Raw genomic sequence first — 18,417 nt, 5'->3', positions numbered from 1 at the left:
TTTTATCATCAATAGAATATAAAGAGCTGGGCATGGTGGCGCACGCTTGTAATCCCAGCTTTCTGGAGGCTGAGACCGGAGGATCGCGGTTTGTGGACAGCCTCAGCTACTTAGTGAGGCCATCTGCATCTCAGTGAGACCCGGTTTCAAAATAAAGAATAAAAAATAGGGCAAGGGGTGTAGCTCGGAGGTCGAATGCTCCTGGGTTCCATCCCCAGACCCACAAAAACAAAACAAAAAAACAAAAAAAACCCAGAATATAAACAGTTCTGTATATAAGAACTTGGTGTGGTGATATGAATGTTACACTGTAATAGCTACTAGCCCTCCTTACACTAGGCTCTTGAAATGTGGTTAATAAAGCTGGGCATGGTGGTGCATCCTTGTAATCCCAGCATTTGGGAGGCTGAGACAGTAGGATCACAGTTCTTGGCCAGCCTCAGTTACTTAGTGAGGCTCTTTGCAACTCAGTGAGATCCTGTTTCAAAATAAAGAATAAAAAATAGGGCTGAGGGTGTAGCTCAGAGGTAGAATGCCCCTGGGGTCCATCTCCAGTACCGCCAAAAAAAAAAAAAAAAAAAATTGTGGCTAATAAAATGGGGAACTAAACCATGTGTGTGCTTGTAATCCCAGTATGTGGGAGGCTGAGAAGAGGATTACAGTTTTGAGGACAGCCTTAGCAAGTAATGAGACTTTTATCAAGCTAGTGAGACTTTCAAAATAAGAATAAAATAGGGCATGGTGTAGCTTGAAGGTAGAATGCCCTTGGGTTCAATATTCAGTAAACACACACACACACACACACACACACACACACACACACACACGGAACTACAACTAATTTATCTTAAATCTAAATGGTGTAGTGTATCTAGTGGCTCTTGCATTGGAAGTGAGGATAGTGCTGCTGGATGTCCTTTGTATTTTTTTTTTTTTTTGGTGGTGGGGGAACAGTGGGGGCTTTTCTACCTCCAGGCTACACTCCCAGATTTATTTTATATTTTATTTGGAAACAGGATCTCATTAAGTTGCTGAGAGCCTCACTAAATAGCTGAGGCTGGTTTGAACTTGTGCAATCCTCCTGTCTCGGCCTCCCAAGCTCTGGGATTACAAGCTGTGTACCACCATGCCTGGCTTCTTTTGTATTTTCTAATTTGCTTTATAATTGTAAAATGTTATTTTGTCAGTTTTTTTTTTTTTTTGGTGGTACTGGGGATGGAACCCCCGGGGCATTCTACCTTCTACTTTTTTATTATATATATTTATATTTTGGTGGTATTGGGGTTCCTGGAAACCCTTCTACCTCCGGGCTACACTCCCAGACCTATTATATACTTTTTTATTTGGAAACAGGGTCTCTTAAGCCAGCAAGGCTGGCTTCGAACTTGTGCGATCTCCTGTTTCCACCTCCCAAGCGGGGCGGGGCGGGATTACAAGCGTGAGCCATCAAGCCTGGCTTTATTCTATATTTTGAAACAATCTCACTGAGTTGTAAAGGGCCACACTCAGTAGCTGAGGCTGTCTGCGAATCATGATCCTCCTGTCTTAGTCTCCCAATCCAGATTTCTTTTAAGCTTTCTTGAAAGATCATGCTATACTTTGGCAGTATTGTAGTTATTACCTCCCTCTTTAGCCAGGCTGGTGGTGCACCCTTGTGGCAAGCAGCTGGTGGGTGCACTTCCCCCAAGAGCGCAGGACCTTGGGTGCACCCGGTTTGAAAGAAAGCGGTTGATCCAATTGAGGGATCGGAGAGTTTGGGGCTCAAGGAGGAGTATAGCAACAAACAAACAAAAAGAGAGAAAAAAAATACAAAAATCCTCCCAGGTTTCAGCATCAAATGTAATGTTGAAATGGAGTGGAGGTTGTGAAGGAGGCAAAAACCAGCCAAGTTATTGTGTGAAATCAGGCATCTTTAATAAACTGGCACCTTTGGGCGAGGTCTGCCGAGCATGGGGGAAGAGACCAATGACTGAGCAGCAGAGCCAATGTGGTCAGCAAAGTCGGCCATCAGTCATGGTCCGTAGGCAGAGTTCTGTGGTCAGAGAGGAACTGATGGTATTTATGTCGCCCGATCCTGGGGTGGGGCTAGCCGGTCCTCTTGTGACATCTGTAGTCTTGCGATGTCTGGAGTCTGGACACCTGGAGTCTTGTGACATCTTGCTCTGCCTTTTGGGTTCCTCCACCTGTCCAGGCTGTGGGGTCTGGTGGGAGAAGGGAGGGACCTGATCTATTAGTCAGGTTTGTTTAGTGTATTTGAGAAGAACATATGATAGCCAATGAAAAGTACAGTGTATTTATTTCCATTAAAAACAAACTTAAGTCTTTTTCGTCTTCATAAGCTAGCATAAGCTATGAATTATGTTTATCCCATGGTAGTAGGTTTGTTGGTAGTTCTGTCATTTATTTTTATTTATAGACTTGAGGTTGTGTTATTTACATGCCATTTTAGTTGACCCCCTCTTTTTTTTTTTTTTGCCAGTCTGGAACCCAGGGACATTCGACCTCTGAGCTGTATACACCCCCTGCCCTATTTTTATTCTTTATTTTGAAATAGGGTCTCACTAAGTTGCGGAGGACCTCAACTAAGTAGCTGAGGCTGTCAGCAAACTGCGATCCTCTAGTCTCAGCCTCCTGAATGCCGGGATTACAAGCATGTACCACTACGCCCGGCTTAGTTGGCCTTTTAAAAAATTGTTTTTTTTATGTTAGGGATTGAATCCAGGGTCATTCTACTCCAGGCTACGTCTCCAAGCACCATTTTATTTCATTTTTGTGATCTTCCTCTATTAGCCTCCCAATAAGTATTGGAATTTTAGTTGTGAGCCAACATGCCCAGCTAGTTGACCCCTTTTTTTTTTTTTTTCTTTTGGTGGGTCTGGGGATGGAACCCAGAGGCATTCAATCTCCCAAGTTACACCCCCTGCCCTATATTTTATTCTTTATCTTGAAACATGGTCTCACTAAGTTGTAGAGGAGGGCCTCACTAAGTAGCTGAGGCTCTCTGTGTGAACTGGATCCTCCAGTCTCAGCCTCCCAAATGCTGGTTGACCCTTTTTTTTTTTTTTTGTGGTACCGGGGTTCCTGGAAATCCTTCTACCTCTGGGCTACACTCCCAGACCTATTTTTATATTTTTTATTTGGAAACAGGGTCTCTTAAGCCAGAGAGGCTGGCTTCAAACCTGCATGATCCTCCTGTCTCCGCCTCCCAAGCGCTGGGGATTACAAGCCTGTGCCACCACGCCCAGCTTAGTTGACCCTTTTTAAATGACAAATTAACTCTATTTTTTTTTTTTTTTTTTGGTGGTACTGGGGTGCCTAGAAGCCCTTCTACCTCTAGGCTTACACTCCCAGACCTACTTTTTATATTTTTATTTGGAAACAGGGTCTCTTAAAGCCAGCATGGCTGGCTTCGAACCTGCTCGATCCTCCTGTTTCCGCCTCCCAAGCACGGAGATTATAAGCATGTGCCACCATGCCCAGCCAACTCTAATTTTTTTAGTAATATTTTACTATTATTATTATTATTATTATTATTATTATTATTATTATTATGCAGTATTGGGATTTGAACCCAGGAAAGTTCTACCTAGCCTTATTTTTTAATTTTGAAACAGTGTCTCAACTAAGTTGCTGAGGCTGGTCAGAAACTTGTGATGCTTCTGTTTTAGTTTACCAAGTACTGGGATGACAGGTGTGTCTACTGTGCCCAGCTTTACATTTTTTATCTGATTGATGTCAGTTTCATTAACTTTTTTCCTTTTTTTGTAGTACTAGAGATGGAACCAAGGAACATTCTACCTTCTAGCTACACTTCAGCCCCATTTTTTATCTTTTATTTTGAAACAAAGTCTCACTGAGTTGCAAAGGGCCTCACTAAGTAGCTGAGGCTGTACTCCAACCATGATCCTCCAGTCTCAGCCTCCCAAGCACGGGGATTACAAACATGTGCCACCACGCCTGTCTTATATGCATTTCTTATAAACAGCATAAATTTGGATTTTCTATTTTATGCAACCTGATAATCTGTTTACTTAGTTATTATATTAATTTGTCATTACTTATGAATTAAGATTATTTCTGTTGTCTTTTTTATACGTTTATTGGTGGGTCATAATTATATATCATAATGTGGTTCCGAAGATAGAAATATACATGCACTTTTTTTGTATATGTGTGTTTATTTTTTTTCTTGACTTTTTTGAGACTGATAATCTTTTACGTGTTCCATAGCTTGGAAATCATAGACTGTTATATATTTATTTATTTACTTATTTATATTTGGTACTGGGGATTGAACCCCAGTACCAACATTCTACCTCCAAGTTACACCCCCAACCCTATTTTATTTTTTATTTTGAAACAGGTGTCATTGAGTTGTTGAGTCTCAGGTTGCTGTGATTAGTTTTGAACCTATTATCCTCCTGTCCCAGTCTTCCTCAGATTGGTATTATAGTCGTGCTCCACCATGCCCAGCTCAAATACTTTTTTTCTTCTGTACTAGGGATGGAAACCCAGTGGCATTCTACCTCTGAGCTATACCCCCAGCCCTATTTTTTATTCTCTATTTTTTTTTTGGTGGTACTGGGGTTCCTGGAAGCCCTTCTACCTCTGGGCAACACTCCCAGACCTATGTTTACATTTTTATTTGGAAACAGGGTCTCCTAAGCCAGCGTGCGCAGCTGGCTTCAAACCTGTGCAATCCTCCTGTCTCAGCCTCCCAAGCGCGGGGATTACAAGCGTGCGCATTACAAGCGTGTGCCACCACACCTTTTATTCTCTATTTTGAAACAGGGTCTCACTGAGTTGCAAAGGGCCTCACTAAGTAGCTGATCCTCCTGTCTCAGCTTCGCAAATGCTGGGATTACAGGCATGCTCCACCACGCCTGGTTTCAAATACTTTTTTTAGTGCTACTAGAGATGGAACCCAGGAGCCTTCTACTTCTGGTCTACAGTCCCAGATCCCAGACCTGTTTTTTTTTTTTTCTTTTTTTTTTTAATGAGGGTCTTGCTAAGTTGCTTAGCGTCACACTAAGCTGCTGGAGCTGATGTTAAACCTGGGTTCTTTTTGTCTCAACCTCTAAAATACTGGGATTACAAGCGTGGCTCAAATACTTTTTCAGTAGAAACCCTTCAAACATTTTAGTATTCCTCTGTCTCTTCCTCCTTCCCACAGTATTACAAATTAACACTAAGCATGTCCTTAACCTGTTCATCAGTAACTGATCTCCAGAGTTCCAGTTTTGGGTGCTCCTGGCTCCAGCCAATGGAGTTCTCCAGGGGACTGTAAACTGAAAGTGCCCAAACCCTGCCAGTGGCATGGTGGAATGGGGCCAGAAATCTCAGTCTGTTGAGTGAGGATTTGTGTGTGCCAGGTTTTGTGCCTTATGTTCCTAAAGGTCCTGGTCTTGGTCGCCATTGCTGCTGCCTTTTGTTGCTTCCATTTTTTTTTTTTTTTTTTTTTTTGTGGTGCTGGGGATTGAACCCAGGAGCATTCTACCTCAGAGCTATACAGATACCCCAGCCCTATTTTATCTGGAAGCAGGGCCTTACTAAATAGCTGAGGATGGCCATGAACCTGCCATCTTCCTGTCTCAACCTCTCATGCCCTGGATTACGTGTGTGCCACCACGCCTGTCCCACCTCTTGTTTCATTCCATCCTTGAAGTGTTTATTCTTAGACATATTTGCTTTAGTCTCAATGAGAACATAAACAAGGACTACAGAAAGGCTTCTTTTGTGTTACCATTTTTTTTTTTTTGAGGTTTTACAGGTTGTATAGAACACCCTGAAATCTGTTCCGAGACCTAGAGGAAGTCTGCCTGCCTGCCTGCCTGCCTGCCTGCCTCCCTCCCTCCCTCCCTCCCTCCCTCCCTCCCTCCCTCCCTCCTTCCCTCTCTCTCTCTTTCTCTCTCTCTCTTTCTTTTTGTGGTACTGGGGATGGAACCCAGGGGCTTTCTACCTCCAGGCTACATTCCAGACCTATTTTATATTTTTTTATTTGAAAACAGGGTTTCACTAAACTGCTGAAAACCTCACTAAATAGTGGAGGCTAGATTCGAACCTATGCACCTACGCCATCTGGGTTCAGTTCTCAGTACTGCAAAAAAAAAAATAATAATGCCAATTCTTGGGAGACTGAGACTGGAGGATCGAGGGTTTGAGGCTAGCCTTAAAATATAAGGAAACTCTCAGCAACCCTTTGTTTCAAAACAAAAATGGGTGGGCATGGTGACTCAGGCCTGTAATGCTAATACTTACTTGGGAGGCTGAGACCAGAGGATGGCAGGTCAAGACCAGCCTCAGCAAGTTAGCAAGGTAAGGCCTTTTGCAACTTAGTGAGGGCATGTTTAAAAATCAAATAATAAAGCCAGGCGTGGTGGCACATGCTTGTAATCCCCGCCCTTGAGAGGCTGAGACAGGAGGATCACACAGGTTCGAAGCCAGCCTCAGCTACTTAGTGAAGCTCTCAGCAACTTAGTGAGACCCTGTTTCCAAATAAAATATAGAAAAGGTCTGGGAGTATAGTCTGGCGGTAGAAAGCCTCTGGCTTCCACCCCCAGTACCACCACCAAAAAAAAAAAAAAAAAAAAAAAATCAGGTAATAATCATAAGTATAGGTCTGGAGGTATAGTTCAGAGGCAGAATGTTTCAATACCACAAAAGACATAAAAAATAAAAAAAGGAGCTGGAGCCAGACATAGTGTCGCATGCTTGTAATCTCAGCATTTGGGAGGCTGAGACAAGAGGTTCAGTGTTCACGGACAGCCTTAGCTACTTAGTGAGGCCCTTTGCGACTTAGTGAGACCCTGTTTCAAAATAAAGAATAAAAAAGAGTGTAGCTTGGAGGTAGATTGCCCCTGGGTTCCATCCCCAGTACCACCAAAAAAGAAAAAAGAAAATTAAAAAAAAAGGGCTGGGAGCAGGGCATAGTGGCGCATGCTTGTAATCCCAGTATTTGGGAGGCTGAGATCAGAGAGAGGTCTTGGGTACTTAGGCCCTTCCCAACTCAGTGAGACCCTTTTTAAAACTAAAAAGACTAGCGCGGGGCGTGGTGGCACAGGCCTGTAATCCCTGTGCTTGGGAGGTGGAGACAGGGAGACAGGAGGATCACACAGGTTCAAAGCCAGCCTCCCTGGCTTAAGAGACCCTGTTTCAAAATAAAAATATAAAATAGGTCTGGGAGTGTAGCCCGGAGGTAGAAGGGTTTACTGGAACCCCAGTACCACCAAAAAACCCCCAAAAAACTAAAAAGACTAAAACATAGGGCTAGAGATATAGCTTGGAGGTACAATACCTCTGGGTTCCATCAAAAAGGGGGGGGACCCAGGCGTGGTGGCACACGCTTGTAATCCCTGCGCTTGGGAGGTGGAGACAGAAGGATCGCGCAGGCTCAAAGCCAGACACTCTGCCTTAAGAGACCCTGTTTCCAAATAAAATATAAAATAGGTCTGGGAGTGTAGCCAGGAGGTAGAAGGGTTCTATCTCCAGTACCACCAAAAAAAAGGGGGGGGAGACTGGGGTTGTAACTTTGAGGTACAGTACTGCTGGGTTCAGTCCTCAGTGTATGTGACTGCACAATGTATGTGACTATCAGGTGACATTTGGATCATTAGCTTTATTTAGAATCAAAATTTGTGCCTTGAGTAATTAGCATATAATTTGCATAATTATGCAGGCATAGTGCATTTTATGGATAATGAGAAGAATAATTCAGAAATTGCCTTGGTGATCTAGAGTCAGTTTGTATACATACCAATGGACTGTGGGCAGCAGTGTTTGCTGATGGGGTAGAGTTGACAGACATCAAAGATGAGATACTGCGGGGCTTGGTAGCACACGCTTGTAAAACCTGCACTTAAGAGGCTGAGACTAGAGGATCATGAAGGTTTGAAGCCAGCCTCAGCCGGCTTAAGAGACCCTGTTTCCAAATAAAATAAAAAATAGGTCTGGGAGTATAGCCTGGAGGTAGAAGGCCCCTGGGTTCTATCTCCAGTATCACCAAAAAAAAAAAAAAGAGAGAGAGAGAGATAACTTGTAAAAACACAAACCCAGCTGGGCATGGTGGTGTACTCTTGTAATCCCAGTATTTGGGAGGCTGAGACTGGCCAATAGCCTCAGCTACTTAGTGAGGCCCTCTGCAACTTAGTGAGACCCTGTCTCAAAATAAAGAATAAGAAATAGGGAATAGGGCAGGGGGTGTAGTTCAGAGGTAGAATGCCCCTCCCTGGGTTCCATCCCTAGATCCGCAAAAACAAACAAAAAACAAAACACAAACCCATCTTGTTGGATAAGGAAAACAGTGGGAATAAAGAATTTAAGATAAGCCAGGCTTGGTTGGGCAGGTTTGTAATCCCAGCATTTGGGAGGGCTGAGACTGGAGGATACTTAGTGAGTCCCTCCGCAACTTACTGAGACCCTGTTTCAAAATAAAGAATAAAAGATAGGGCAGGGGGTGTAGCTCAAAGGTCTAATGCCCCTGGGTTCCATCCCCAAACCCACACACACAAAAAAGGAATTTTTAAGATAGAGACAAAGCATTATGAATTACAAGCAAAGAATTACAAAGCAAAGAATTACAAGCATGATGGCCCTGCTTGTAATTCCAGTACTTGGGAGGCTGATATAGGAGAATCACACAGGTTCGAAGCCAGCGTCAGCTGCTTAGTGAGGCCCTCAGCAACTTAGTGAGACCCTGTTTCCAAATAAAATATAAAATAGGTCTAGGAGTGTAGACCAGAGGTAGAAAGCCTCTGGGTTCCATCTTCAATTACCCCCTCCTCACACACACAGATAGAGGCAGGCTGCCAGGCATGGTGGCATATGCTTGTAATCCCAGTATTTGGGAGGCTGAGGCTAGAGGATCACGGTTATTAGACACCCTCATCTACTTAGCGAGGCCCTTCACTACTCAGTGAGACCCTGTTTCAAAATATGAAAGGGCTAAAAGCAGGACTGGGGTTGTAGCTCAGAGGTATAATGCCCCTGGGTCCATCCCCAGTACCACAAAAAATTAAAAATAAAAAAAATAAACGATGGAGGCAGGCGTGCTGACGCACAATTGTAATCCCAGTACTTGGAAGGCTGAGACAGGAGGATCACAGGTTTGTGGTCAGTCTCAGCTACTTAGGCTGTCTGCAAATTAGTGAGACCCTGTTTTAAAATAAAGAAAAAAAAATAGGGATAGGGGTATAAGTTTGAGGTAGAATTCCCTGAGTTCAATCCCTAGTTGGCAAAATAACAACAAAACATTATTAAAGAATTAACACAGTTGTTTAATGGGAATTTTTTTCATTCTTATCTAGAGAACTGTAGAGGGTGCTATATCATTAGGAATAGTCCGAACTGGCTTTAGCTAATTATAGGAATTCACATAAGTCAGAGTATGCCAGTAGTTTGTTTTTCTTGGTTATACATATACATACATATACATATATACATATATACATATATATATATATATATATATATATATATATATTACTATTTTGACTAAAATTAGAGTGACTGATATCACATAATTGACATAATTTTATACTTGGTTGCAAAATGTTTCTTACCCTTCAGATTCTTGGATGTAGTTGAAATTTTGACTTCTCCTTTTATATTGCTAGACAGTAGAAAAATAAATCTTTATTATTCCCAGATTGAAGATTTATAGGCTGTATAAGCAATGTCTTCTTCTCTTCAATAGTGCTAATAAACCAAAAGAACCAAGTCATATAATGGGAGTATATATTTTAGGTAGATGTGGTTCAGAAGAGTAGAGAGTGTGTGTGTGTGTGTGTGTGTGTGTGTGTGTGTGTGTGTGTAGGGTTGGGAGACTACCTAGGGACATTCTACCTCTGTGCTATACCTCTTAACCCTTTTTTTTTTTTGGTTGAGTTTGGGATTGAACTCAGGGCCATTCTATCTCTGAGCTACACCTCCAGCACGATTTTCTTTTTTATTCTTTTTTTTTTTTTTTTTTTTTTTTTTGCAGGTCTGGAGGTGGAACCTAGTGGCATTTGACCTCCAAGCTACATCCCCTGCCCTATTTTTTATTCTTTATTTTGAAACCAGGTCTCACAGAGTTGCAGAGGGCCTCACTAAGTAGCTGAGGCTGTTTGCAAACCGCGATCCTCAGGTCTCAGCCTCCCAAATGCTGGGGTTACAAGTGTGCACCACCACGCCCTGCTCTTTTTTATTCTTTTCTTTCTTTCTTTTTATTTTTTGTGGTACCGGGATGGAACCCAGGGCCATTATATCCCCAAGCTACATTCCCAGCCCTATTTTTATCCTTTATTTTGAAAACAGTCTCATTAAGTTACAGAGGGCCTCACTAAGTAGCTGAGGCTGGCCACAAACCTGTGATCTTCCTGTCTCAGCCTCCCAAGTACTGGGATTACAAATGTGTGCCACCATGCCTGGCCCAATATCTACTTTTTACTTTAGTGCAGGCAATTTTAAGGAATTCTGAATCATACCTTGCCAGGAACTTCTTTCTTTCTGAAACTGTATGTTAAATATTTATTATGAACTATTATATACTATGGTTTCTTAAGAAATAATTGTTTTTTTTTTGGTGGTACTGGAAACCCTTCTACCTCTGGGCTACACTCCCAGACCTATTTTATATTTTTTTATTTGGAAACAGGTCTCTCAAGCCAGAGCGGCTGGCTTAGAACCTTCGCGATCCTCCTGTCTCTGCCTCCCAAGTGCAGGGATTACAAGGGTGTGCCACCACACCAGGCTCTTAAGAAAATTTAAACAAAAATTGGTTCCCTTGCTCCCCTCCCCACACAGGAGGGCAAGCTTTTCTCTTTCTGTGGGTATTGGTGCTTTGATCTCTCTTCCTCATATTTCTCTTTTTTTGTGTTTGATCTCAAGGCCCCACCGTCCATGGTCAGCAGTGAGCAGCGGCAGCATGCAGAGCACATATTCTTATCATTTAGGAAATCAAAGTCACCATTTGCAGTTTGCAAGCATATTTTGGGTAAGTATTTATTTAAAATATTTTGGCGTAATCAGATCTGGCTTTTCTCTTTTGAACATTAATTTTTTAAAACAAGCAGATTCATGCAGTTAGTAGTTTTCTGTTAGTAATTATCCCCCCACAGTGGCTTTAAATGTAGTTTGTGAAACCAGAAAGGAATTTGTTTTTACTTTGGAATTTCCCTACAAGAAGTATAGTGTTCAGTAATTTGTTATTGATTATAACATGAAAACTTTTAATGGTGGGGAAAAATATCTAATGTTATTTTAGTTGTTTTCAAATGTCCTATCATTTGATTTTGGAAATATACAATAATATTTCTTACGCTAGTGTTGGTTTGAAGATTGATTGCTTTTGGAAGGTTCTATGCATTCTTTTAGTTATTTTTTTCATAGATTAAAGCAAAGATTAATCACATGAGCACCGTATACTTAATGTAAGGAACTCTTCTAAAGCAATCACAAGAATGACAGCTCTCTGTGCAAAGATGGCATCTCCTAAGAGTTTTGTATGAAATTGCCATCTTCCTTTAGATCCTTTTCAGTAACAGTGAGGGAGATGTCACTGGTTAGAGTTATTTTATAACCTGATTATACTGCTGGCTGTTTTTCTTAGTTGGAGCCATCTTTTATGTAGCCTATAATGAAGGCTGTGAATGGCTCTTCAAGTCATCTGTGACTACAGAATTGGTTAGTTGAATATTAGGAACTAAAACATCGTGCTTTTTATTCTTGTGCTTTTAGTAGGGTTTATCTGTTCCCTACTAATACTCTGGTTTCCAGATTGATATAAACTATGATTATGACTATGTGTTAAAATGCTTTACAAGTAAGAACAGGAGAGCTGTTAGTTGTAGTGGGCAGAGTACCAATGTTGGACTATGAGATTGGCTTCCAGTGGTGCATGCTGTGCACTGTCAACTTGAAGCCATTGTCTCTATGCCTCTTTTTCATCTGTGATAGAGGAAAAGTGATACCAGTTGCCTCAGTGGATGTGATTGTCTTAAGTTGTGTGAGGTGCAAATACAATAATGTGTAAAACCATTTTGTGAACAATGAGGTAAATGTCATGTCCACATCACGTCATTAAAATAGTTTAAAAAAAATATGGCCTGTTTGTAAAATGCTCTGTGTTCTGTCTGCAATGAGCTAGCAGCAGTAGTGAAGTCAGCTCTGTCTTGTTCAGGAATTGGATCTTACCTTTAGAGGGCAGTTTTAACAACTTTCAATTTTAAAATGAGGCCATTTTACTTCAGTGATGAGTCCTCAGTTTGTTTGTTTCACTAAGAAATTTGTTATCTTACGCATGTGGAGAATGTTCAATGTTAAATAACAAGAAGCCAAACTAAAACATTAGCATAAAGAGTTTTAGAGAGTTTTCCTCATCCTTTCTGCCTTGAAATGGTTTAGCATTAATAGATTTAGAAAACTATTGTGTTAGACTGTTACCCTATGACAATTCTAGTCTGGTTTTCGTGGCCTGGGCCTTGCCGGGGTGCTGGCTAGGCCCCTATCAATGTTCCCATCCGACTTGCTTTTGAAATGCAGTCGTCCTTCTAGACTGGCTGGAACTGGCTCATCTAAGTGATAAATATTTTATTAGAGCATATTTGTTTATACTACTCTTTCCTTTTTAGAGAATATATATTTTATGAGGTATTATTGCTTTTTTATGATTTGAGCATGTTTTGGATGACTATTGTTTTCTTGATAAAATTGTCTAAAGAGTAGTATTGCTAGTTCCGGCTGTGGTTTTAAAACCAGTTTGGGTTTTGAGACATTAACAATTTAAAGGTGGCGTGCATGAATGACAAGTGTAATCATTAATGTACTGCATAGCCCTGTGTTACATTAATGTTTGCATCTAAACTTCACAACAAAATCTTTTTAACTCCTCACTCAGTTGCCACCAGCACAGAAGGGCAAATTCCTCTAAGAAGACTTCTCATACAAGTGGCAGTTGAATCACAATTCAGAATTTTCACATTCTTATTTAGGGATTATATGTCATTTTAATAGGATGTCTGGGAAATATATTCTGATAAAGGGGAGACTTTCTCCTTGATGCTTCCCTTTTCTGGCTCTTAATTCTTCCTTTCACTTCTAACTTCAGTTATATGTGTTCTCATTTTTCCACATTCTTTTCTCTTGTCTTTTCGTTTTCATCCTGCTTTTTATTTTCTTTACTCTTTTTCGTGTGGATGGTGTATACGACTGTGCATGTTGCATGCTTGTGTATTTTAAAGAGCACTCTTAGCCTAATTCACCTCGTTGATATTTCAGAATTTACTAGTTTTTTTAGGGTTAAGTGTTTCCTCAAAAATCCTGTGAGTTCTATTCTTGATAAAGAAATAATCCAGAACTGTGAAGGATTGACTTACCTTTCTTGGAACTAACTTTGTAGCATTCTTTTTTGTCCTTTTTGCAGAGAGAAATGGATTTCATTTACTTATCCCAGAAGTAGCCAGAACAAATGAAATAAACTAACAAAAAATTTAAGAGACTAGTAAACTTTTATTTCTCTGTTTTTGGAAAATTGTTTCTTGAGTACTGCTATCAATTATGCTTTTCACGTGCGACTTTTTACATTTGGTTGTTGCCCATAGGTATCACTAAGTCAGGAGAGCACTTTGGGGAGTTTACATTTCCAGTGCTTGGACAGACATCTTTATGGTCAGAGAGGTGATTATAGTAGTTGAACATCTCAGGCTTGTTTTTCTTTCTTAAAACATTTTTTTGAGCAGAACTTAGTGGTTTTCCTCATTTGAACTTTGTCTGAATGAATGGTTCTGTCTAGTTTGACATGGCTGACGAGATACAAATGAATTTTATATCCATTAATTATTATTAAGTGACTTCACTGTGGTGGCAAGCGAGGGCTTTTGCTCAAGCAGCCTTGGAGACTTTTTAATCTTGGCAGTGTCCTAAGTGGCAGTGTCATTAGTGGCAGATCTTTATTAAAGTAGTTAGTGAAGGAATCCTCAGTGCATTGTGTGTTCTTCACAAAGACCTTGTACTTTCAATGATCTTTAGAGAGCAAGAATGCAGCTCCAGTGTGCATGGGAAGTTCTGATCTCATACTGTTCACTTCTAGCATTCCTTCTAACCTCTCTTATATTTTTATAGTATGTGTAAGTGGAGTTTATGAAGGCTAATCATGATTTTTATGAGAAAGTATATTTAGGAACATTCCTATTTTTAAATTTAGAATTTGGTTTTTTAGAGTTGTTTTATTCCTCCATTTTTAGCAAAAGCTTTCTTGGAGTAATACTTTAAAGGTCTTCATCTAATACTATGCAGAGGTAGCTAAAGGAAAAGTAATGAAACTTCGTTGTCTCTTGAAAACATTCAAATGTCATTCTTCTTCTGTGATTGCCACCAAAGATCCTCCCCATCAAAAGAAAAAAAAAAAAAAAGACTAGGGTAACTAATTAAAAGCACAACTAAAGATGAGTGTGTTCATTGCATTTGAGCATTGGGAAATTGGGAAGTGCCCCCTCTGTTCTCTTTAGTGGTCTGTGTTTAGGGTGGATAGTGTTGCCTAAGGGACATCTGCCAGCCATGTGACCTTGAGTTTCTCCCTGTGTTTCTTGAGGCCTTAGTGTCTCACTGCAAAATGTAGGATTTTATTCATGATCTGTAGAGTTTTATTTCTAAAATTCCAAGTCCCTCACACTTTGTCTCCTCATTAGAATTTATGGTTAAGGATTTCAGGTTTCTTGTCCTTAAAGTTGCAATAGGAAATGAAAATAGCAAGTGGCCATTTTTGTGAAGAGGTTTATAGTGAGATTATTTGAATTATCTTATGAGATAGTACCATATTTTTCTTTAAGTGACATAAGCCAGTGTAGCCTAGTTCTGTTTTAAATCATCTTTGAAGAAAATCCTCATTCCCCCTGTCCCCCATAACTTAGATAGGATCAGATTTTCAGGAGCTATAACTATATTTAAGGTTTCATGTTTTTCTGAATTCTAGTTATAATCTCAATTAGAATCCATGTTAAGATAGCATGGAATAATAAAAGTTGAAAAAGAAGTCCAAATTGATACCTCTTACTAGCTTTTGTATGTTCATACTTCCCATGTCGTAGTATAATATGATAGGGATTTATGTAGAATACACCTTTTTTTCATAGCTAATTGGGTCAAGACTCACTTGCATGCTTTTTCAGTGAACTGAGCTTGAACAAGAGAAAGAGCAGTGTGCCTACCTGTGTCTTCACATTCTTCTGCTGAGTTCTTTGAGGTGCCATTCTATGCCTAGAGTTAACTTCTTATGACTGTCGGATACTCACGTCCCCCAATCTTGGCAAATGATCTGGAATCTAGTAATAGACTTTTTAGGGATTTTGCATGATGGTTATTTTTTAGACCTTCAGAAAATTTCTACTTTTTCTTGACTTCATTTTGACTGTTTCTCCCTTTTGATATTACTGTTTAGAAAATGATTGTAGTAGTATTGGTAAACATGAAAAATAGAAAATTAATATAAAATACTAAGATGGGATGTTAATTTTCTATTTTTCCCTCCGATTCAGATTTTAGTTCAGATACTATAACTTGCTAGGTAAGGTTGGGTCTAAGTATAGCTTTGGAATTTTACTCAGTTTGCTCAGTACTGCAATCAGAACGTTCACAAGAACTTCTCACCTTGTGTAAATGTGGCTCGTCTTATTTCAACACTTTGAGAAAAGTAACCTCAGTGCTTTTATTTCTGAACTTGCTATTGGAGATGGGTCATCCTGCTGAAGGCTTAATCCCTGAAAGACTGAAAGTTTACAGCATGACTCATCACAGATAGTAATGTTCAAAGACCAGTTTAATAAGATATTTTTTAGACACAAATTTCTGGTTTTACACAGGGTGAGAATCTCTTAGGACATTTCCTGATTGCCTTATATTTTTATTTTTATTTTTTTTAAAGCTGTGTTATTTTTTAGTTCTTCATGCTTTGGAAGTAACAGTTGAAGAGAGGTGAGGAAAGTTTGTGAAAATTGTGATCGGTGATTAGCTGCCACCTGCCTGAGGTCTCTTCTGAGAGGAACTAACCTCTTTGTGGTGCTAGAGCAAGGTCACTGGATTAAAAAAGGAACAGGTAACCATCTTATTCCTTGTCTGAAAAGTTGTTTTAAAATTCATAAATGCAAAATGTTCAAAGTAATACAAACTATTATTTAAAGAAAGTTTTAAAATTTTCTCCTCAGAAACTAGCAAAGTGGATTATGTCCTTTTTCAAGCTGCCACAGCCATAATGGAAGCTGTTGTCCGAGAGTGGATCCTTTTGGAAAAGGGCAGCGTGGAGTCTCTGCGCACATTCCTTCTCACCTACGTCTTACAAAGACCGAAGTAAGTGTGGGCAGAAGATGCTGCTAGGACACGTCCCCAAGCTCCTGGGTTCGTTCTTGTGGAAAGTGTTGTTAAGTGTTTTTATGTGGTACTGGGGATTGAGCCCAGGGACATTCTGCCTCTGAGCTATACCTCCAGCCTTATTTTATTCTTTTATTTGGAAACAGGGCCTCACTTAGTTGCAGAGGCTGTCTGAGAACCTGTGATCCTCCTCTCAGCCTCCCAAGTACTGGGATTATAGATGAGTGCCATCATGTCAGCCCTTTCTTTTTTTTTTTTTTTTTTTGGTGGTACTGGGGGTGGAACCCAGAGGCTTTCTACCTCCAGGCTATACTCCCAGAACTATTTTATATTTTATTTGGAAACAGGGTCTCACTAAGTTTCTGAGAGCCTCACTAAGTAGCTGAGGCTGGCTTCGAACCTGTGCGATCCTCCTGTCTCAGCCTCCCAAGCACGGGGATTACAAGCATGCGCCACCGTGCCTGGCTTTTTCTGTATGTTTCAGTGGTTGATCTTTGTAGTTGAGTTCTGTATGGGGCCACATTTTAAAAATGCACACAACATGGGATTATAGATTGTTTTGTACTTAATTATACCTTTTACTTACACTTTAATATTGAATTTTGTTTTCCTGAAAGGATTGCACTGCATATTAGTTTTTTGTCGATGAGTCCTAAAGGATTTCAATATCAATAAAAGTTGATGTTAGACTCAGTTGGAAGGAACTCTTCTGTATTTAATTCTTGTTTTGGTCCTTGGTATAGGGATGGTCATTTCTTTTAATACATATATATTAAAAGATATATATAATATATAATATTTATATATATTATATATATATATAATATATATTCAGGCTCTCAGCAACTGAGACCCTGTTGCCAAATATAAAATAGGTCTGGGAGTGTAGCCCAGAGTTAGAAGGTCCCTGGGATCAATTCCTAGTACCCCCCCAAAAAAATAGTGGTACTAGGATAGAACCCAGGGCCTTCTACCTCTGAGCTATACTCCAGCCCTATTTTTTATTCTTTATTTTGAAACAGAGTCTCACTGTGTTGCAGAGGGCCTCACTAAGTACTGAGGCTGTACCTGAGGCTGTCTGTGAACCACGATCCTCTTGTCTGAGCCTCCTAAATGCTGGGATTACAAGCATGTGCCACACCATGCTTGGCTTAATGGTTTTAAGTGTAGGATGGGGTACTACATAACCTAGCTGAGTATTCTAAGACAGGGGAGGAGAAATTAATTACCATTAACAAATGAAATATTATATGTGTTCATAGAAAATGTTCTATTAAAAAATCATTAAAGTCTTTAAATGTCCTTTGTAAAGGGATCAAGTTTGTAGAATGTGATAAAAGTGAATTTTCCTCTATAATGTTTAAACATCTGTGCACATTTATAATTTTTACACTGTATACATTTATTGCTTATGTGATTTTTTTGTTTGTTTTTTATGGTACTGGGGAATTGAACCCAGGGATATTCTACCTCTGAGCTACACCTCCAGCACTTTTTTTTACATTTTTTATTTTAAAACATGTTCTTAGCGCTGGGTGTGGTGGCGCACGCTTGTAATCCCCGCGTTTGGGAGGCGGAGACAGGAGGATTGTGCAGGTTCGAAGCCAGCCACACTGGCTTAAGAGACCTTGTTTTCAAATAAAAAGTATAAAATAGGTCTGGGAGTGTAGCCCGGATGTAGAAGGGCTTCCAGGAACTCCAGTACCACCAAAACAAAAAACAGAAAACAAGCCGGGCATGGCCGCTCACTGTTGTAATCCCTGCGCTTGGAAGGCGAAGACAGGAGGATCGCTCAGGTTTGAAGCCAGCCTCATTGGCTTGAGAGACCCTGTTTACAAATAAAATATAAAATAGGTCTAGGAGTGTAGCCCGGAGGTAGAAGGGTTACCAGAAACCCCAGTACCACCAAAAAAAAAAAAGTTCAAAATCTTTGCCGGGCGTGGTGACGCATGCTTGTAATCCCCACGCTTGGGAGGCTGAGACAGGAGGATCACACAGGTTCGAAGCCAGCCTCAGCTACTTAGTGAGGCTCTCAGCAACTTAGTGAGACCCTGTTTCCAAATAAAGTATAAAATAGGT

The 18,417-nt window shown here is 40.3% G+C and overlaps 1 protein-coding gene across 4 annotated transcripts in view; it reads left to right on the top strand.

Moving 5' to 3' along the window:
- Nucleotides 1-18,417, top strand: part of XPO4 (exportin 4) — a gene marked incomplete at both ends in the record, with an annotated part of 141,254 nt that overhangs the window by 10,906 nt on the left and 111,931 nt on the right. For 3 of the 4 annotated variants that reach the window (XM_080689166.1, XM_080689165.1, XM_080689164.1), the window contains 2 exons: nucleotides 10,867-10,972; nucleotides 16,176-16,317. In XM_080689166.1, the coding sequence (XP_080545292.1) occupies nucleotides 10,867-10,972; nucleotides 16,176-16,317 (248 nt within the window). Of the gene's footprint in view, nucleotides 1-10,866; nucleotides 10,977-16,151; nucleotides 16,318-18,417 lie in introns of those variants that run through there. The other variant, XM_080689167.1, reaches the window with a different exon arrangement.

This window comes from Muscardinus avellanarius (assembly GCF_963383645.1).
Source record: "Muscardinus avellanarius genome assembly, chromosome: 2".
In the NCBI taxonomy this organism is placed as follows: Eukaryota; Metazoa; Chordata; class Mammalia; order Rodentia; family Gliridae; genus Muscardinus; species Muscardinus avellanarius.
This window is presented reverse-complemented; position numbering and strand designations above follow the sequence as displayed.